Below are 21,916 nucleotides of genomic sequence, written 5' to 3' on the forward strand. Positions count from 1 at the left end.
AAATGGACAATAACAACTTGTATTGAACAAAAATAACACAAAACCGCTAACATCAAATCATCAAGTAGGTAAATAAATGACTAGAAACTGTATTTGACTAAATAATAGTCGAATGTTTGACGATTACTGCAGTACACATTACATTTGTCCGCGGTTTTGCCGGAAGCAATGGATGAAATTAAACCTCAGGAAGTTCCTACACGAATTTAGTAATTGAGCATTGACTTGAAATATTGTGTGCTTAAATTGTTTGTTAGGCTGTGACCATTTCTAAAGAGAGGTGACTATTTTTACTTTTGAATGAGTTCAATAAAGATGTATGAAGAATTAAAAAGTAAGTGCACAAATAAAAATGTTTTTACTTTCTTAGCGACGAGTTGTTTACCACAAAAGGACTCTTGGAATCCGCTGAAATAATCTGATAAATTTTCTTTCTATGATGGAAAACTGGAGCTGATCGAAAGTCATGTTATACCTACAGTCATTTAAGTGACACTACATAAAAATCTTCTGAGCCTTTGAAAAAGAATATACCCGTTTTTTAAGCATTTAAAATATTTTACTAACTAGAGGACCATCAAAATCGTCCAGCTGCTACCATTGTCTCGATAAATAGGTGGTTTCTTCCTCGGAAGAATTTGAACAGGCCATTCATACCCCACGCATCTCCGAAAAAATTAACTCCAAGCCAGTAAGGAACTTTTTTCTCCACACCCCAGCCGATGATTTTCACGTGCTGAATTCGAATGTAGGGCCCGTATCCATAGTGACGGTAGATCCCTGCCGGAAAACCATAAAAAAGTTAATGGTAATGGTAACTGTAGATCACAGTTGTCAAAAACACAGGTAGTATGAAAGTTTTATCAAATGAAATGCAATTTCAGAACTTGAGTGTTGGTCTCATAACATTAGTTTCAATTTTTATCAGTCTTATTAAGCCCCACTCGGAGTGGTTCTTTTACCGGAAAGCTATTTTTTTTCTTTTTGTCCTCAAAATCACAAAAAATTCTCGGTCCATTTGTTTTTATCTGTACTTTTACAATGACATCGAATTTTAGGGTGATCTGACCGACAATGAAGGTCTTGTCAATTTTCGAGATTTCCGGATTAATATGGATGTTCTATTCAAAATGGGTATGTTGAACACATGACTACACACAACTGACTGTATGTTCTGAGGTTGCAATCGCACTAAAGTCACGTTGAGCGTGTTAGAAATGTCTAACAATAAGATCCACTCCTTAATGCACAAATTTCGCAATTTGTAGCACTTTTTTCAAAACCGCATTCGCAGGTCATTATTCTTCGGTCCCCGGCAAGATTTGCCGAGAGAGAAACTTCAAGAACGCGGTAAAAAAAAAAAAAAAAAAAAAAAAAAAAAAAAAAAAGCGCGGTTTGAAAAATAGTAATACAGATTGCACAAATTGTGCATTAAGGGATGGGCTCTAGACTTTTTCTGTTATGCTCCTAGAATTTTCTTGTGCCTTTAACATCTGAAAGCGTACTCAAATGGTTGCATCTTTTGAATGTAAGAGACCTTTTATTGACACCTTAAATTCTGAGTTGTACTTTGACCTTCTGTTTATCTGCATACGTAGCTCTTACAATTTACTTAGGTAAGCAAATAAGCATCACTTAATGTTTTCTCACCTTTTTTATAATCTAAGAAGTCTTCAAATAACACGAATCCTGCTACAATTGGCCCATTCTTCAAAATGTCCTTTTTCATCTTTTTTTCCTCGTATTCCTCAATTTCATAGATACATTTGACTGAAAGTGTCGAGAAAATCATTCGATAAATATTATTTTTTTCGTTTCTTTCGATATAATGATCTACGTATCTTATCATTGAGTAATACTGAATCATATACCAGGCTATCAATAAGTGCAGGCTAGGAAGGCTTAAGCTTTTATTATTTTAAATCTACTATAATTAAAATGATTAATTCAGCCATTAGAAAATTTAAAGAGTGAAAAAATTTCTTAAAATGGAGCCAACGTCGTGAAACATGTTACTGCGCAAGAATTGTCATACTTTGGCGGTTAGCTTCAAGTGACGTACTCACGATTATTAGAACAAAAATACTACCGTGCTAAGGAAAAAACTCCGCATGAACCTTCAGGCGTTGCCAAATTTCCTTTGATAAAACACGAATTTCCTGCTAAAATTATGAGTATTTTCATTCCAACTTTTCAGATAATTTTGTTTGCAATTTCACCTAAAGTTCCTGAAAATTTCAAATAAACATTTCATCGAAAGAAATTTGGCAACTCTCGAATGTTCATACGGCGTTTTTCCTTAGCATGGCAGAATACAACTATTGCGTGTCTCCTTGTCGTGCGTGTAGTATAGTTGGGCAACTTAAGGCGCTTTTTCACGCTCGGAACCATGTTCCTGCCCAGTTGAAACTATATTCACTGAAGAGAACTATCTATTCCTTCCCGTAGAGCAATCAGTGCAGTGCTTCTTCCACTTTCATGATCTGACGCATTAAGAACTATTGGTGACGATATTCAGGAAGGTTGCAATTATAAAAAAACAACAATGCAGCGATTACTTACATTTATAGTAATCTTCGTCCAGCTTTTTAGGGTATACAGGATTAGTACATTCTTCAGGACACTCTAAAGGACTGTACTTGTCATTGTAGTCGCATGGTTCGAGAGAAATTTCATCTGGATTTACAGGAGTATTAGAATGATTGCAAGGCATTATCTCATAAGGAACACATCCCTGTAACATGAGTAAACGATTACGTTTGTCATTTTATCAACTTATAAGCAACAGCACAGCCTTTAACCAATAATGCCAACACTTACAAATTGACTTTTTGAATTAGGTATTAAGTGAACATCAATTATAAGATTCAATTATTGTCTACCGGAAGCTTTACCCCAGTTTTTGCCATCTTCCATCCACAACCCCGTAACCGTAACTATGTCCATATTATGGACCTAAACCCACCTCTCTCATGAGCGTGTCAGATATATATCGATGACCAACGTGTAAAACCACGTACATTCAGTTGCGACGACGCAAACTTCATTCCGTTTTTTCTTTGGAAAACGAGTATATTCTTGAAAACTTGATTGACTATCCTCCTCCGTCAGCAGAGTATTCTGTAGGAATTTCAGGCTATAAAGTCGGCTTTTTCCTTTTCGAAAAAATAAAATTAGAGCGAAAATTTTGAAACACCTCAACGAATATACGGGGTTCTACACTTTGGCCATCGATATGTATTATTTTAAAAACATTCGAATTCATGGGAATCAAAAATCTGTTAAGAACCTAAACTGTTCAATACTGTTCATGAATTTGAGGCAAAATTTTCGACGTTGCTTCAGCACTGACTATATGCGAACTTTCAGGGTAGTAGAATTGTTTGAAATTATCATAATTTTTAGAATATCGACGGTGAAACTACCAAACCACGTATCTCGGTTTGCGACGTTGCAGACTTCCTGTCATACTTTATTTTTTAAATAAAAAACTACATAACATCCAGTCTTGAAAATTTCTGTGATTTTTCCTCTATGTGCGGAGAAAATTCCGTGAAAATTTCAAGGAATGATATTGATTTGGCCTACTTCAAAAAAATAAAATGTGAGCGTAGATTTTTAAACACCGCAAACGAGATACGTGGTTTGGTAGTTTCACCGTCGATATCCGGATGAAGAGAAAAAAATCCATTTTTTAGTTAAATTAACTGTTTATGAATTTGAACCACCATCTTCAATCATTTCGGTGGTTCGGCCTAGAGTAACGTGAAAGTGAATAAAATATTTTGTTTTTTATCCTTTTCTTCAATGACGACTAATTAGGAATCAGTGTTGCACAAAGTTTTTTTTTTTTATAATTTATCTCTACTTTTGTAAGAAACTGCTCGAACATTTCCGTACAAACATGTCTGAAAATGTTTTTTTCTTTAAAAGAATGTATGAGGGTTAATTTTGAAACACGGTGCAAGAGATCTGCTTCAGTTCTATATTTGAATTACATCTGAATGGCATATTTTTAGGTCATGCACCACCACGTCAGAACATTCAATATTTCGATTGCCGTAAGTTGTTTTTCTTTTTCAAACTCGACGGTTTGATAAAACGTGTTGGATACTTTGAATCTTGGGACCACTTACTGATCGAGTTGTGTTGTCAGAGGCATAAGGACTCCCTGTCGGAATTCCGGTATGTTTCATGAACTCCAGAGGCGTGCTTAAGAGCTCATTTGTTTCACATGCGCTGCCACATGCCATCAAATACTGCGCCGACAACGTGGATTTGACCGTTCCGTTTGAGGAAATGCACAGGCGATCAGCAGCCATTGAGGCAACCGCAAGAACCTAAAACATGTCGCGGAAGTGGCCCATGAGTACTTGTACCGGCGGTGTTAGATTATACAGAATCTTCGATCTGGGGTCACTTTGATAGATCCAATTGACAAAAACCAAAACCGGTAGATACAGATATCGTCAACTTATTGTTCGCCTTCAAATCCGCTGCAGAGGCAACAAACATACCAGGAAGCGTGCACGGTTCGTCTCAGAGGGAGGTAAATGATTCTGTTTTGCCCACTCAAAATTCCTTCGGGATCTTGAAGTGAGATGCGTACACATGTCATTTAAGCCTAAAATGGAAATATTTTGTCGAGCTCTTCGAAAATAAAATCGATTTTTGTGTTTTTGGCGCTAGAATGGCCTCTAAAGATGATCGACGATTCAATTCACAGACAATACGCGGATAGTTATCTATTAAAAAACACACACACACACACCCTCACATATCTCGCTCCATAATTTTTGATGCAGCCAATAAGGAATGCGTAAACCTATTGGCAGGTGTCGACAACTTAAGGCTTGCCTTAAATTTCGCCGTACAGGTAAAAAATCGATGCGATTTTATATATCATACCCTGACACCGAATGGACCACTAACAAGGTACGAATTTCAGCATTCTGATACATTTTTCTTAACCAAAATTTCACGTAAAACACGATGTACTCAACGAAAATTACCGAAATTAACTCCTTGCGAAGATATTTAATGATTCTTGATGCATGAATTCAAACCACCCGCTCATGAAAAACTCAATGCTCTACGTGATTCACATCGCGCGCTAAACGTTATCATGACAATCTCTACGATATATAAATGTGGCAACCTCAATCTTGACGCTTTGGCTCAGTTATAGCCAATTGCTTTTAGTTTGAACAATACATGGTGGGACATGAGCATTACTCGACCGAGAAGCTTGCTGAAACCGTTGTAGTGCGCGATTTGACTCACGTAGAGCTTTGAGTTTCTTGTGAGCGGACAGTTCAAATTCCTAGTAACCAATGTGAAATAAAAACGTTAATATCTTCGTTAGGAGTTGGTTTAAGTAATTTTCGTTGTGCGAATGGACTACTAGACAAGGTACGAATTTAAGCAATCTGATACATGTTTCTTAACCAGAATTTCACGTAGAACACGATTCACACTACGAAAATTACCGAAATCAACTTCTAACGAAGATATTAACGTTTTTATTTCGCACTGATTACGAGGAATTTGAATTGTCCGCTCACAAGAAACTTAAAGCTCTGCGTGAGTCAAATCGCGCACTAGAACGGTTTCAGCAAGCTTCTCAATCGAGCAATGTTCATTTTCCACCATATGTTGTTCAAACTATTGGTAATTTGCTATAGCTGAGCCAAAGTGTCAAGATTGAAGTTGAAGATTTTTACATCGCAGAGACTGTCATGATAAACATTTAGCGCGCGATGTGAATCACGTAGAGCATTGAGTTTTCATGAGCGGGTGGTTTGAATTCACGCATCAAGAATCATTAAATATCTTCGTCAGGAGTTGATTTTGGTAATTTTCGTTGTGCGTATCGTGTTCTACGTGAAATTTTGGTTGAGAAACGTGTATCAGAATGCTGAAATTCGTACCTTGTCTAGTGGTCCATTGTACTCTACGTGAAATTCTGACTGGGAAACATGTATCAGAACACTTAAATTCGTACCTTATCTAGTGGTCCATTTCAGGGAAATCCATCGAACAGGAGCCGAGATGGCATTTTAAGCCACGTCAGTCATTTCAGATTTTCGAATTTGGAAAATTTGACTTAAAACGCGTGATACCCAAAATCGAAGTTCAGATTCGGATTCCTCGTTAAAAATTGATACAATTTCATGTATCATACCCGAGCATGGCGTGAAGGAAAGAGACGTAACGTAGTCATACTGATTCGAGCATATGAATCCAACGTGGTAACATGGGTAGTGCTCAGTGGGTCAGCGGAGGAGGAAGAATAAGAATTTATCCGGAGGAATTCCTCGGGACGAAACCGAATGCTTAGCGCCGGCCGGCGCCTCCCCGTTCGGTTGCATCTCGGGCGACCGGCGCGGCGCGGCGCGGCGGCTTAGTTCAAAGGGGCAGTATGACAGAATCTATACGCGTCGTTGAACCTTTTTCCTTCACGCTATTTTAACATATGATACATGAAATCTCATCAATTTTTCACGAGAAATCCAAATCTGAGCTTAGATTTTGGATATTACGCGTTTTAATCTATTTAAAATCGAAAGAGAATTTACAGAATTGTCCTTGAAAATTGATCACACATTAGTGTTTTTTTTATGTCATTAAACCTCTTTCCTTCACGCTATTCTAACATATGATGCATAAAATCTCATCAATTTTTCACGAGGAATCCGAATCTAAGCTTAGATTTTGGATATTACGCGTTTTAATCTATTTAAAATCGTAGGAGAAATTACAGAATTGTCATTGAAAATTGATCACACATTAGTGATTTTTTACCCCGTTTTTCTTCTACATTCACGTAATGAAATTAGATCAACAGTTGACTCATCGACTAGTCTAGCCTAACCCCCCAGAATCGGTCTAAAGGGCGAACGATTTTATCAGAAACTATTTTTTTGCAGCAACAACCAATTGGATCGCATTTTGCAAAAAGGAACGAAGAGCATTTCAATGTTGCTGGGATTATGCAACTTAGGTACATTCTTTGCAAAAAGTAAACTTTGCGACGGTAATTTTCGTCTTGAATTCATAGTCTATTGGGAGTAGAGGTGAAACTAGTTTAGATGATCGATTATGTTTGCAAGGTTAGCGATATTGGAATGCTCTTGACTTACACACGCTAAGTAAAATCAGTGAGAATCCCATTTCTGCTGCCAAGGATGGTTTTCTCTGTCCTGAAAAAATGTGTAATACCTGGTCTTCTTTTAAATTTAAGACAATACCCAGCATTTGAGAGGAGTTGGAGGTCCGTGAGTAGATAAGATAGGATGGAAATTTTGCAAAAAGAGAACGTACTTTTTGAAGCACTCTGTAATATTAACGAAACTATCGTTTCTGATTTTTGAGGTACAGTTTTATGGTAATTTATGAACACTTATTACGCCTCAATCATGCCGAAACTGTTTACTTTGCCGCCTCAATAATACTCAATATCGATGTTTTCTCTCTTTAAACTCCAAAATATTCGAATTGCCAGAGGATCGTTATTTTGGATGAGCACATATAGCAATGGGTAAGTTGCGCTACTCACAGATTCACGGATTAATTATTTACACTTGTAGACGTAAACTGTTACAAAATAATAAGATCCGTCCAAACGCCATGTTTCTACGTCCAGTATTGACGGAAATATCACCCGAAAAACACGCCGTGTATGACGTCATTCACCGCGGTTATGCGTATCGTAGTTTCTTACATTTTGGATTCGTTATTGAGCGTTACTCTCATTTTCTTTGATTGCTCAACGTAAAACTCGGATACTTACGCAGCCCCTCGCATGATAAATCAACCTTTTGTGGGAGCAGGGCCGGATTTACCTACTTGCCGCCCATGGGCCGCCTGTATTTTGCCGCCCCCATCTCATTCGTCTTGAAACATCAATAGATCGTATTCGACAGTGGTTCGGTGTATCGTTTGGTTCAAAACAATAGAACATAACCTCAAACAAAAATTTTAGGATTAAATTTGGAAAAGCTGAAAATGAGAAAATACTTAACAATTTCACTTTTCATTGCCATTTGATACTCGAGAGAATAAAAATTCGATCACATAAGACCCGCTACCTCAGATTTCTAAATTGACTTTTGAGGCTGTGGTTACATATTGAATCAATCGATATCAATATAATCTCACCTGCGTGATCTGTCGAATACGATCTATAAAAACCTTCAAGTGAACGTGCCAGAGGGAGAGAGATGCATAAGACGCGTTTACTCGTGTTGGATACAATTTTTGCGGAAGCCCTGTCAACACTACTAGCAAAAATTCACGGAACTTGGCGCGAAAGTTAAGTTCCGTAAACCTGTCTCTGTGTGGACAATGCCTTCCATTAATAAGAAATGAACGAAAAAATTATGAAAGAACAATCATAAATGTGGTTCGATAATTTTAACTTCCGCACCGCCGCGCGCCGCGCCGTGCTGATCGCACTTTGTTTGGCGCAATGCGTGAAGTATTCCTACACTCTTGTAGGCGCTATGCCTTTCACGCTAAGAACGCACTGTGTTTGACGCAATGCGTGAAGTATTCATGCAGTCTTGTAGGCACTATGCGTTACACGGCGACCGCTGCTGACCGCACTGTGTTTGACGCTATGCGTGAAGTATTCATGCAGTCTTGTAGGCGCTAATATGTGTTACATGCCGACCGCCGCGCCGCGCCGAGGGCCTCTCCTTTTCATCTCAAGTCCTCGTCATCATTGCTCTCTACGCCGCGCCGCTCCAGGCCAAATTGAGTGTTTGGTTTCTCTCACAACTGGACTAATGAAAGGACAGCCAATTTTCTGACACAAAAATGTCACTGACAAAATTCAGATTCCAATGTCAAACCAAAACGGCCGAGAATATATGTTCATAAATGAGCGTTTTGGCCAAATTGCGTGTTTGGTTTTTCTCATAACTCGACTAATTAGAGGTGCTGTCTTCTGTATCACCGCAAAACGAGAAAATTAGAAATCACGATACCACAGGAAATGCAAGATTTTGTCGCCTTTTCCCGTTTGCAATTTTATTTTTATACCCACATTTTAAAAAAAATTGCAAAATTTGCCGCCCCCTAAATTTGCCGCCATGGGCCGCGGCCCATTTGGCCACCCCCTTGATCCGGCCCTGTGTGGGAGAATTTAAATCAATTTCGTATTATTCCAGATTTCTTTTAAGTTTCTCCACTCCTCCCTAAGCTTTGACCTTCTTTAAACTACGTTTACCGCCTTTGAGATATTGCTGATCAGGGGTGCAAAAACCCAGGCCTAGGCAGGGTCGCAATTGGTCGCGTGTGGAAGTGGAAAGGTCCCGAGGACGGTGTTGTCAAAAGGAAAAGCCGGCGAAATCAGGGTATTTTTGGGGTTTGTTTTTTTTTTTGCAAAGTTGCGGTAAAAATCACGCATTTTTCGTAAAATCGCAGTAAAAATCACCTGTCCTTCGCAAAATCGCGGCGATACGTGCAGTCATAAAAAAGTCGATGTTTTTGAAATTTCTGAGGAAAAAGGGTTTTTCAAATGGGAAGGCCGAATTGAAAAATGGGAAGACGAGGACTTTTCTGCATCCCTTTTGCTGATAAGACACTTTCTGCTGATGACGTATATTTAAAAGCATCAGATATGAAATCGGACAAGAAAAGGCGGGGACGAGGCTGAAAAAACACAATAATTTATAAAATCTGCAGGTATTGAAAATTTCTGCGATTATTCATCTCGTGGAAAGTATCGAAGTAAGTGTGGCTTATCTGAGAATAATTAGCTGCCTGTCATGATGAGACCTATTTAACTTGTTCTTACGATTGTTGGGCTCAGCTCTCGTAACTAAGTTGAAATTAAAAGGAAGCTGTACCTACACTACTGCTACGACAGTTTCCTTGGTCCCATGGTGTTTCTATCAGTCCCGCACATTCCTTCCATTGATTCCTGGCATCAAAGACGCGAGGCAATTGGACGTCTTCCAGATCTAATGAATTCGGGCAGAACTGATCTATATCTCGCAGGGCTGAAACTTGTTGTTCCACCTCACTAGGCACCATGTCTTTATACTCGCCAAGCTCGCCTCCGAGAAATTTCAAATCCTTGTAAAAAATATAATGAACATTTGAACAAGTAACTTACATATTATACTGGTGATGTTTTTTGTAAACTAAGGATGACCAGGAGGCAAGTTTTATTTTATGATACTTTTGAACATATTTTACCGATGTATATCTCCGCGCGAACGACTCCAATAGTTTTAAATAATTGATTTCTTCTTTTTTCGAAAGAGAGATAAAGACAATTATTTTTTAACGATTAAAATCATACTTTAGAAATACTGCTAAAAGTTTGTTTTTATTATAAATCATTTCAGTAGATTTTCTTACTTATTTCTTGCGGCAAACCTTAATGCCGGTGACTAGAAAAAATCACTCGCGGACGCGCTAAGTTTGAAAGTGCGTCATTCAATCACACAACTAATGAGCCTCAGTCCTTGGGAATTTTCGATGGGCACAACGTAATTTGTGCATGATTTTAATCGTCGAGAGTCCCCTTAGTTAGCTGTACTTCTGATGTGCATTATACCAATTGATGCGTTGGGTGCAGAAAGAGCATTGCGACGGTATAAGCCGGAAATCACATGACTCGGTTTGCGACGTCGCAGACTGCCTGTCATACTTTATTGCTTAAACGGAAAACTACTCAACGGCAATTCTTGAAAACTGCTGTGAATTTTCTTCTCTATGCGAATAAAATTCTGCGAAAACTTCAAGGAATGATGTCAATTTGTTCTCCTTTCAAAAAATAACATATAGGCGGAGATTTTCAGACACCGCAAACGAGATATGTGATTGCGGACTTACGCCGTCGATTTCTTGATTGCGGTGTTTCAGAATTATATCTGCTAATTTATATCTTAGAGAAGAGACTATTCAGTGAATTTTCTGAATTTTGAATTTTTCTACTGAATTATTCGCAATCCGCATTGTGAAATTATGAAGAAAATTCAGTCAAAGTATCAACAAATTCTATAAATTATATAAAAGTGGATAAAACGTTCTGAGACACTGCAACCAAGAAATACCCTTTCTGCACCCAACGTCTCAATTCTGTCATGATGAGCCACTTTTATTAAATTAGTTGAACTTCAATTCTAATTGGACTTCAAAATCCTCACTATTCTAATAATCTATAAGGAAACTTAATGAGAGATGAGAATCGGAAGAACCGTCTTTCTTAGACAGACTGGAAACCGGAATCAGTATCAAAGTTTTGGGTCTGAGAACGTGTCCTAAGGGGAGGAAGAGTACTGGAGGAGTTCTCAAGAGTCCAAAGGATTCCCCAGGAATCCGGACAGCCAAGTGATTACCTGCATCTAAACTTTCCATTTTTTAAGTTAATTTACGAAGTCTCAATAGGAACGAAGCTTTATTGGCTCCTATTTTCTTTCTAACCCGTTTTTGTAATTTTAATTTTTTTTGTTCCCCTTTTTCTCAAAAAAATTGCGACAGAGTTTTTTGTCAAAGTTTTCATGAATTATCTTCAAGGTGTAAATAGTGCGTCCTAAAATTGTTTGACCGGAAATAAATCAAGCTTTTCCTTCAAAAAAAAAATACGCTAAAAATAAATAAAAAAAAAATAGGCTAAAAATACGTTTAATTATCACACACCTCTATAAGGGTTGACAGGCTAGGGTAGTCTGAGCCCCATTGAGCAAATGACGATGGCAGATCTCCGAGGCAGATGACAGATATTAGATTTACCCATAGCAGATGCATCCTTGCCAATTGAAACTTCCCGATAGCTGAATGAATCACACAAATAGATAAACAGATCAGTACGAAAAAGTGGCTATGATGCTGCCAAAAACGCATTTCCTTCAAGTTTTCTAAGTCATAGATTAGAATATTGCAACACAAATTTCTTTAAAAATTTTAAAAAATAAAAGCTTACAAGTTTTCCAAGAGATTCGTAATTAATCGAAGGAAATTTGGCAATGCTCGAGTGTTCTTCTCCTTTCTTCCTGAATGCTTCAGTTGAAATAAAAGCCGATCATAAGACAATGATATCGGTGATTACGCTTTGATGCAACTATTCGTGCTCTACGGACATCCATGTTGCATTCGAAAAATTGAAGGCGCTCCGGTCATCCTAGCCTATGATACGCTGCAATGACTCTGAGTGGCGGTAGGATATAATAACTTGATCTGCGAAAATGGTGCGATGGCATCGTTTCCTGTGCCAGTTTTGATCAGATTGGAGAATATCATATTGCCGCATATTATTCGTAACGGTGCGCCACACGCTGCTGCGTACACTGCTTCATAGACAAGGGTGACAGGAGCGCCTTCCATTGTTTCACATGCAACACGTATGTTCATAGAGTACTAACAGTTGTATCAGCGTTAATCAACAACATTGAATGTGTTGCTTATGTTGGCTGAGATATTAGCATGAAAAGCCCCGTCCCGTTTTACGTTAACTGTGTTTTGGTTAAAAAAATAAAATTAATAATGTTGAATTTCTTCAATTAAAAAACAATTTTAATCGATCTTTTCTTAAATTATGGTGCACAATTTCATCAGTTCATGTTGATTGGAAATTAAAACTGTTGTTGACACAACGATCTGGCGATCAGTCGTGGTACAGTGTTTCAAAGTTTAGGTACATAAGTTGTCTCGGACAGCCCAAGCCAATAGGTATTGTTTTCAAATTGTTTTCGGTTATCTTAGGTCGAACGATGTTTTGGATAGGAGGTAAATAGGAAATGAACCTTAAAAATCGGACTTTCATGATTTCGGAGTCTCTCAGACCTCCTTCAGGATTTATATCCTACTTGATCTATCTATATACTTGTCTCAGACAGTGGTGTCAGTAGCCATGTTTGTAGACGAGCAGCTCGTCAAGTGTGAAATGGGGGGGTGACTTTTTTTTTTTTTTTTTTTTTTTTTTTTTTTTTTTTTTTTTTTTAATGGGCACTTTTACCGTGAATCCGCCAAAGCGTTACCTGTTTTCCCTCGTAGATATTCTCCTCTCCACCCATCTTCCTTATTTTCTGCATCCCCCCCCCCCGTTCTCCTGTTCCCCCGTATTCTTCGTTTTCTCCCCCCCCCCATTTCCTTTTCTCCCCGATCTTTCATTCCCCCCCCATATTTTTTTCTACCCCCTCACCTGTTCCTCGCCCCCCCCCAATTTCCTTTTCGCCTCTATCCTTCATTCCCCCATATTTTGTTCTCTCCCCCCTATTCTTCGTTTATTCCCCCCCCCATTTCCTTTTCTCCCCGATCCTTCATTCCCCCCATATTTTGTTCTCCCCCCCCCTTTCCTTTTCTCCCCTATCCTTCATTCCCCCCAAATTTTGTTCTCCCCCCCAGTTTCCTTTTCTCCCCTATCCTTCATTCCCCCCATATTTTGTTCTCTCTCCGCCCCTCGTTTTCCTGTTCCCCCTCTATTCTTTTTCTCTCCCCCCATTTTCCTTTTCTCCCGATCCTTGATCCCCCCATATTTTGCTCTCTCCCCCGCTTTTCTTTCTTTTCTCTCCTTCACGATTTTTCTTATCCCTTCATCTTTCTTGCCCGTTTGTGATATTTTTATTTTTTTCAAGGGGGGCATTTACATGCAAGACACTGCTACTGTTAGTTCTAATCGTAAGCATCATTTTCTGGATTTTAAAAGGAAAGCTCATTTAATGTCAAGAAAAATAATAATGTTACTACACGTAGCTCACGAAAGGTTGAGGGGACCTTTAGTCGAGGTAAGGGGGGCTCAGTTGTGGTAGGGGGAGAGCTGAGAGCCCAGTTGAGTTAGGATCGAACTTGCTTACGGAAAGGGAGCAGCCCAGTCAAATTTATGTTAGATGAAGACCATGGAAATAGCTTCTGATAAAATTTAAGGAGGGTGTCATCGGTAAGGATTGGAAAGGGATAGCCTAAAGTTGGGGGGGGGGAGGTTTTATTCAAAATAAAAAGAGAAACTTCCGGCATCGTTAATGGGAGATTTTAATGAACCTTTGAGGGGACCCTTTTAATTCCACGAATGAAATAATTTTTTACTTATTTATTTTTTGTAATGGAAATAAAATTGCTCAATGTATCTGTATGGAGAAGGCATCCATAAATATTCATCCTTCCCTAAGTTTTTTTTTAAAAAAAATTATATATATTTACACCGAAAACTACGCAAATTTCTGCAGTGGAATCGGAGACAAAACTGCTGACTATAGCCTCAAATTGCTTCTAGAGAGCATCAGATTTTCAAAATTTTCCGGGGGAGGCCCCCCGGACCCCCCCTCGGGGGAGGGGACCGCCCCCTGGAAATTCGCGGCTGTTTAAGGGGGGTGAAAACTAATGAAATAGGGGGGGGAACTCGTCAAGTACCCAGGGGGGGAGTGACACCACTGGTCTCAGACATCAAGTGACCTAAAATAAGCCTAGCACGGGTGGTCTGGGACACAGAGCCGGATTAAGGGGGCTGCCACATGGGCCGCGGCCCATGGCGGCAAATTTTGTTTTTGAATGCAGGTATAAAGAAAATCGGATTCAGAGAAAAAATTATCAATGAGAAAAGGGGACAAAATCACTCTTTCCTGAGAGTAAGTACAGTAATTTCTAATTTTATCGTTTTTCGGTGATAAAAGAGACAGCATCTTTAATTAGTCGAGTTAAGAGAGGACCAAGGAACAATTTGGCCTGGTGCTCAGCGCAGAGGAATGATGACGAGGACTTGAGATGAAAAGGACAAGCCCTCGGCACTGCAGTTGACATGTAACACATATTAGCGCCTACAAGACTGCATGAATACTTCACCCATTGCGTCAAACACAGTGCGCCGGTCAGGAGCAGTTGGTGTGAAACGCGTAGCGCCTACAAGACTGCAGGAATACTTCACGCATTGCGCCAAACACAGTGCGACCAGCCCGGCGCGGCGAAGTGGCGGAGGTTAAAATTATCAAACCACATATATGTTTGTTCTTTCAATTTTTTGGTTCATTTCTGATAAACGGAGGACCTTGTTCACACAGAATGTTTACGGAACTTAACTTTCGCGCTAAGTTCCGTGAAATTTTGCTAGTAGTGTTTACAGGGCTTTCGCAAAAAATGTACTCAACACGAGTAGGTAAACGCGTCTTATGCGCCCCTCCCCCTCCGGCACGTTCACTTGATGGCTTTTATTGATGTTTCAAAACGAATGAAAAGAAGGCGGCAGAAAAACAGGCGGCCCATGGGCGGCAAAAAGCAGGCGGTCCATGGGCGGCAAAAAGCAGGCGGCCCATGGGCGGCAAGTAGGTAAATCCGGCTCTGCTGGGACACCTTATATCTAATTTGCAACACTTCATCACGACTGATCGCTAGATCGTGGCATCAACAAGTCTTAATCTCTGAGTAACTGATGAAATCAATCAACTGATGAAATTAAGCACCAGAAAACGAGTAAAAAAAGATCGATTAAAAACAGTCCTCCACCGAACAACTTCAAAATCTTGGCATTTTCAAGGGTAAAAAATTCAAAATTTGCAATGATGTGCTGCCATGACGAGGTTTAAAATCAACCTGGAGCTTCCACTGGAGGATTTTCTCATGCTGAGGTTCCCTTTTGGGTACCTAGATTAGAAGGAAATTCCCGCGTTTCCAGAGAAAAGGCTTTTTTTAAGAAATTGAAATATTTTTAGTTTACTCCCTTTAAGAGAATTAAACTTCGGGGATAAAATTAGCACAGAGCTTATTTCTTTGCCTCAGAATTAGAATTGAGGGCCTTGGAGGACATGGCACATAAGTGCTGTTTCGGCTATTTCGTGAAATACGTGTTGGAAATTTCGACCTAACACGGATCCTTATGGCGGAAAGAAAGTTCAAACTGACTTTTTGATGCTTAAAAATTGGAATTTGAGAGCTAATTTTTCATACGTAGATTATGCCTTAAACTAATTGTACTCGGAATCATTAATATCTCAATTCGCTCATAAACTGCACTTGTGCGCCTTGTCCTTCAAGGCCCTGAATTAAAAGTGCATTTTACTCATAAGCTCCAATGCAATTTTATCACGTTAAGTGGACGCATAATTCTTAAGTTACGTCACTGAACTCTGCCATCCATGATACTTTCAAGCTGCATATATTTTAGCAAAATTCAAGTAAGAGGAGCCTTGTCTGCCCGAACTTTCATTTGAAATAGATTTTATCACTCCTACCTAAAGGGAGCAAAATTTTGGTACCTACTTGAGTAATATTTGCTTTACAAATTAGAAAATATGACTCCATGGTCTCCTCATACCATTGGTCATTCAAATTTTGACTTAAGAATAATGACCCATCGTTGTCATGAATTGAGTACCTATCTAACATTAAACTGAACTTCAACTGACACACAAGTTTGTAGAAATGTATACTATAGGCACAGCAACCTCCCTTTCTTCCTTACTATCATTAAGATGTGAATGGTATAAATAGGAAAATGGAAATTTACTCTCTGATAACTTCAGGTGCTGAATGATGAAATACTTAGGTTTAAAACTTAAAGAGTAAAAGGATGGAACAAGATTGAAACTGAATAAATTACTTTATTATCACCAACAGTCGATCAATAACTTAAAATAATTAACTAAAGGAGATTATGTATTGAAATATCCTGCAGCAGTTATCAACTGAGGGAAAATAGCGTACCTTGTGCTCCTTAGAGGTGCAAATACTTGCAGTCACCGAAATCTTCCTTATTTCAATTAAAACAGCAGCAAAAAATAGTATTAAATTCGATAAAGTTACATTAACACAAAAATCTGAATGATTCATTCACTGCAAATAGAAAAAAAGCCGGGTAGAAGCACACTAAACAAAAATAGGATTGATTATTTCTTCAAAGATAGCACATTTTTTATGATCCATCCATTATTTTTGAAAGTATCAAAAAAGAGAGATCAACACATGTGATAGGGATATTACATAGCACACCGGATGAAAGAGAGAGAGAAAAAACATAAGATTGCGGTTTGGTGCAGATAAGCCTCATTTGAGAGCTTCAAACATTATCTTCCATTCACTCAACAACTTTTCCAATTTCTTCATTCTAAGTATTGAGAAATTGTTAATCTCAAGTATTGCCACTTGCACCTTCGTTCTGTGAATTGTGTTTGCTCAAACTGTCAGGCTGACCCTACTAAATTCACTACTTAGCTGTAAAATGAACTTATTTAACCTCTCTTGTTTCCCTTCGTTTCCTGTTCATGAATCTTGTCATTTAAAATATTGACATTAAAAACAAAGATTAACAATGTAAGAGAAAAATATAAAGGAAGTCTATGTTCGCCAACCAAAATTTGTTTCACAGAGAAAAAATTTTAAAAATTTATTAAAGGAGGGTGATGCTACAGAATTACTGAAGTAAAATAGTATAAAAGTTCCTTAATAATGCAGGGGTATCATAAGTTTGAAAAATGTTATTTCCCACAAAAACTGGCTAAAACTGACTATATGCTAATCACTAATACATTGTCATCCAATTTAGAGATGTTTCACGTGAATTTTGGTTGGAAATAAACAAGCGGAATGTTGGAAATCATATAAGAAACAATTGTGAACCAAGAAGAAATAGTGGCTTTAAACTCTTAAATTACAGTCCAAGCTTGGAATTCTATTTTTCTTTTATTCAACTTGCTTGGAAATCACAGACTTCTAAGAGAGCAGGTTAAACGATATTACATTCATTTCCTGTAAGGAGTTTGTGGGACATAGAGAACCCGATTATTTTAAACACACAACATATTTTGTAGGTATTTTTTCTTTATGCAATTCTAGAATCATCTTTTCAAATTTACAAAAGTTGTTAATTTATTCCTGTTCCTTACTTAACAATGGCATCAAACTGAGAAGCAAGAAACTTTGCTGATCAATCAGCATGTAGTATTTCTTTAAACTTACAACATCAAACGTGTTTTGGGAAATATTCTTTTAAAAAATTATATTATGAACTTGGAAACATTCAGGAGACAATTGGAACATTCTCTACCGGATTGAAACAAAAATTATACAACCGATTAACTTATTTCCTGCTAATTTGTATCAACTATTGCTGCTGAACTCAATAAGACAATTCCAGGAAGTTTTAGCAAGCTAAAGAATGAAATCTAATTAAGTTATTTAGGATTGCTTGAACTTGAGAGGATGGCCAACACAGTATGAAAATTTTTACATCTTACATAAAGGGGATTTGAATGAATACAATGATTTGAACTAGGAACATTAGGAACTTTTTGTGCTCATGTTATATCAGGGTTTTGAATCTGCGATTGACACACAGTGCTTTAAATCGACAAGATGACAGCACATCCCAGCATTATCCCTAACCTGCTAGCAGGTTTGTTTCTCAATGTATTCAAGACATACATCAGCTGCAAAAATAAGTCACTGATTTGAAGGGGGGAGGGAAGTTTGTGAGATAGAACGTTTGAGAATCGCTGTTTAAATGATAAATGCGATTTGAAAATACAGATCTGAGATATTCGATTGTATGCCTAAAATAAGTAGGTGACAAGGACTAAAATCTATCCGGCTGGCTTATGTTCTTGACTTGCAACATTGAAACTTTTCTGAATCAAAACACTGAATTTTAATTCCTTTTTAAATAGATAACGGGAAAAATTCAAATTCAGACATAATTTGCTCTGATTTAAATTTTAATAAAAGCTAGAGGATTTTCTACAGAAATTCATGGTAGATAATGGGAATATTTCACTGGCCTTGTAAGAAACTCATGAATAATTTACATCAAATTCACATGAAATAAAACTACAAACTTAACATCACAGTTTTCTTAATTATACATGCTAATTTTACTTTCTACAGGCTCTCCTAACCAGAGGCTAATCTAGACACCTCAAACAGGTAGATGGAAATAAGAGGAGAGAGATGCCCTCTTTAATCTGCCAATGGAAAAATACGAAAAGAAGACAAGTGTAGGAATAATATGTGTTTCATAAGCTACATCCAAGTAAGCTCATCAGCAAATATATTGGGTAAAGGGTCATCAAGCATTGAATTTCACCTAACCCTGGCACAATGACAAAAACCGAATCAAGAAAGAAGAACATTTTGTCCCCCAAAAAAGCAGAGCTAAGAGAAAGACTGAGGTCGTACTCACTTCATTTTTTAAAAATCATTATATACTTTGCAGAAAAACGTTTGTAACATCATCAGTTTAAGTGTTGGTATAACTTGAACTAAAACTAAGGAGGGTACTTCTGAAGTGTTCCATTCAGACCCTTGTTCCGATTAAATCACAGGTAACAAAGTTTGAAAAATGAATTCTAGCTAAATTTATTTACCAACTAAGAAAATTCCACCCAGCAGGTGTTTCTGCTGTACCACTGGCAACAGCTGACAATTTCTTAGATTCATCAGGACTCAATTTAAGAATCGTATCAAGGACAGGAACCAGACGAGATCTTTCATCACCACTCTGTAAGGTGATAAATTTAAAAATGACATTTTTCAAATACTCTGAATTAGTGATGTGAGGTTGTCTTTCAAGACTGCGTTCTAATCGACGAATTTCTTCTTTCAAAAATGAATTCAGCTGCTCATTGCGGGCGTTGTTCTTTTCAGACTCATTTAGCAAAGCAGATAAATGTTGCACTTGGGACTGATATGTTGCTAAATCATGTTTCAGCTCATCTATTTGAACAACTTCATTTTCAGAATTCAAATCAGAGGCTTCTAATAGCTGTTCTAATGGCATTATAGTTTGTTTTCTAGGATGAGGCAAATTGTAAGACAAAGGGGTTATGTCTGTGTTTTCAGAGCCTTCCCCTTCTTCACGGGTTGCAGAAAATTCGAAATCAGGGTTCGACTGTTTGAGGGAATCAGAACTAGTTTTCATTGCATCTTGTTCTATCTTAGATGATTCAATTTCAAGTGCAGAAATTCTTCCTCTTAGAGTTTGTAGCTCAGTTTCATACTTCAACCTTGTTTCTTCCATTTGAAACTTATGGCAAGAAATTAAGAGGTCAGTCTTAACTTTGAACGCCTTTAGCTCATTTTTGACCTCATCTAGTTCCTTGTTTTTCTTGGACAAAGTTGTTCTGGCTTCTTTCAGACCTTTATCGCATGATTCTTTCTCTGATAGAGCTTTATTCAAATTGAACTTAGCCGTGTCCAAATCAACAGATACATTTTCTAATTGTAATTTCAGAGCCTTATTGGATTCTTCTAACTGCTCTAACCGAATTCTCATGACTTCTTCCTCTTTTTGATTTGTGTTTTCTTTTTTGTGTTTTTCAAGAACACTGTGCACCCTAATTTTATAGGCTTGAAACTCAGATTTCATCGTTTCACATTCTTCTTGCGACTCGTGCAACAACTTTCTGGTTTTGTCTAGCTGGGCTGTTAGAGTATTTATCTGCTCAACAAGGGATTTTTCTTTCGCTATCGAAGAATTTTTAAACTGCGTGAACTCAGATGAGACTTCTGCTAATTGTAATGACAGGTCCTCACTGTGGCACTTCTCTTTTTCAAGATTTGAAGTTATCATACTGATTTCATCCTTGAATTTTTTGATAGAACCTTCAACCTCAGATAATTTACTTTCAGTCAAGCTTAGATTTTCAGCAATTTTTATGCTTTTACTTCGTTCAAAGGAAATTTGTGTTTCCATTGTCCCTATCTGGTCATCGAGGGTTTTTTTAGCCTTCTGAGCCTCTTGTAATTCATCTTGCAGGTTTTTCACATGACACTTCTCAACATTTAATTGTTGAGTTAAGTCCGAGACAGTCTTTTCATAATCTTGTAATTCTAAATTCAAAATACTTTGTTTTTTAGAGACACCAAATGCTTCCTCCAATTGTTGCCTTTGAGCAATCATTTCTTTTTCTTTTTCGACAAGTTTCTCTCGCATTTTGTTAACTTCTTTCTCTTTCTGCTGAGACACCATTTCAGCGGCTCTCTTTTCTTTTTGTAATACTTCTATCTGATTGGACAATGCATCAACAGACGTTTTCAGGGCATTCTTTTCCTTCAACAAGTTTGTAATTTCACCTACTTTATTATTCAATTCTAATTTGACTGTTTCCAGCTCTTCTGAAATTTTAATTTTATCATGCTTCTCTTCATCTAATTTCTTTTGCATAGCTTTCAAATCTTTTTGATACAGTTCAACATTGTCATAGGCCTTATCTAACTCTTGCTGTAGACACTGTGTGTTTTTCAATTTTGCGGTTAGCTGCTGGACTTTCTGCTGCAATTCGGACTCCTCTACAACTTTGTTTCTCTCTGCTTCAAGCTGGCGTGTAAGGTCATTACACTTTTTCTTCAGTTTAACAGCCACAACTTTTAATTTTGCATACCTGTCTTCAAAACTTTCTTCGATATCCTTCAATCGGTTTGCTTCTTCTGTTCGACTAATGGTGCTTGTGCTTAATGTATCATTTTCCTGGAAGTCTCGCAGTCGACTTAAGTCCTGCTCATGCGAAACAATTAATTCATCTTTCTCTTTCAGAGAACTCTCTAGTTTGGACAACTCAGTCTTTAACTGATCAATAATTACATTTTTACCTTCAAGTTCCTGCTGTATTGTGGTCAATTGCTTTTCACACTTGACTAATGATTCTTCGAGTGAGGTTTTCGATGATCTTTCTGAGTCTACTTCAGCTAGGAGAATGCTTATCTCCTGCTCTAGCTGCTCTACCCTGTTGGTGAAAGATGAAGTAACTTCTTTAATCTCTTCATTCTTCTGCGATAATTTTTGTTCGAGTTTTGATATGAATTCGCCTCGCTGCTTTAAAATCTGAAAAAAAAAAAAAAATCAAACTATTTAAATATTCGTCAAGTACTATCGTATTATTTATAATATTCATAAGAGACCATCAAACTTACGCTTCTTTGAAAAACGAAAAAAAAAATTAAAATCCTGTCAAAAAATTAGAGGGCTGACATAAAAACAGATACT

At 37.7% G+C, this 21,916-nt stretch overlaps 2 protein-coding genes across 3 annotated transcripts in view; both read right to left on the bottom strand.

Moving 5' to 3' along the window:
• Window positions 1-19,231, bottom strand: LOC109038988 (cathepsin B-like cysteine proteinase 1). Of its 2 annotated transcripts, XM_019054288.2 has the most exons (7): window positions 16,645-19,231; window positions 11,656-11,789; window positions 9,859-10,083; window positions 4,137-4,340; window positions 2,563-2,734; window positions 1,651-1,770; window positions 1-780 (listed from the first exon to the last, which is right to left on the bottom strand). In XM_019054288.2, the coding sequence occupies exons 2-7, from the start codon at window positions 11,761-11,763 to the stop codon at window positions 578-580; spliced, it is 1,032 nt and encodes a 343-aa protein (XP_018909833.2). In that variant the 5' UTR covers window positions 11,764-11,789; window positions 16,645-19,231; the 3' UTR covers window positions 1-577. The 2 variants fall into 2 exon arrangements, with proteins under 2 accessions (XP_018909833.2, XP_018909834.2); XM_019054289.2 differs by lacking the exon at window positions 1,651-1,770.
• Window positions 18,622-21,916, bottom strand: part of LOC109038987 (GRIP and coiled-coil domain containing 185 kDa) — an 11,210-nt gene continuing 7,915 nt past the window's right edge. Inside the window, exon 7 of the mRNA XM_019054287.2 lies at window positions 18,622-21,754. Coding sequence (XP_018909832.2) covers window positions 19,295-21,754 — 2,460 coding nt within the window. The 3' untranslated portion in view covers window positions 18,622-19,294. The remainder of the gene's footprint in view (window positions 21,755-21,916) is intronic.

Source organism: Bemisia tabaci, chromosome 4 (assembly GCF_918797505.1).
Source record: "Bemisia tabaci chromosome 4, PGI_BMITA_v3".
Classification (NCBI taxonomy): Eukaryota; Metazoa; Arthropoda; class Insecta; order Hemiptera; family Aleyrodidae; genus Bemisia; species Bemisia tabaci.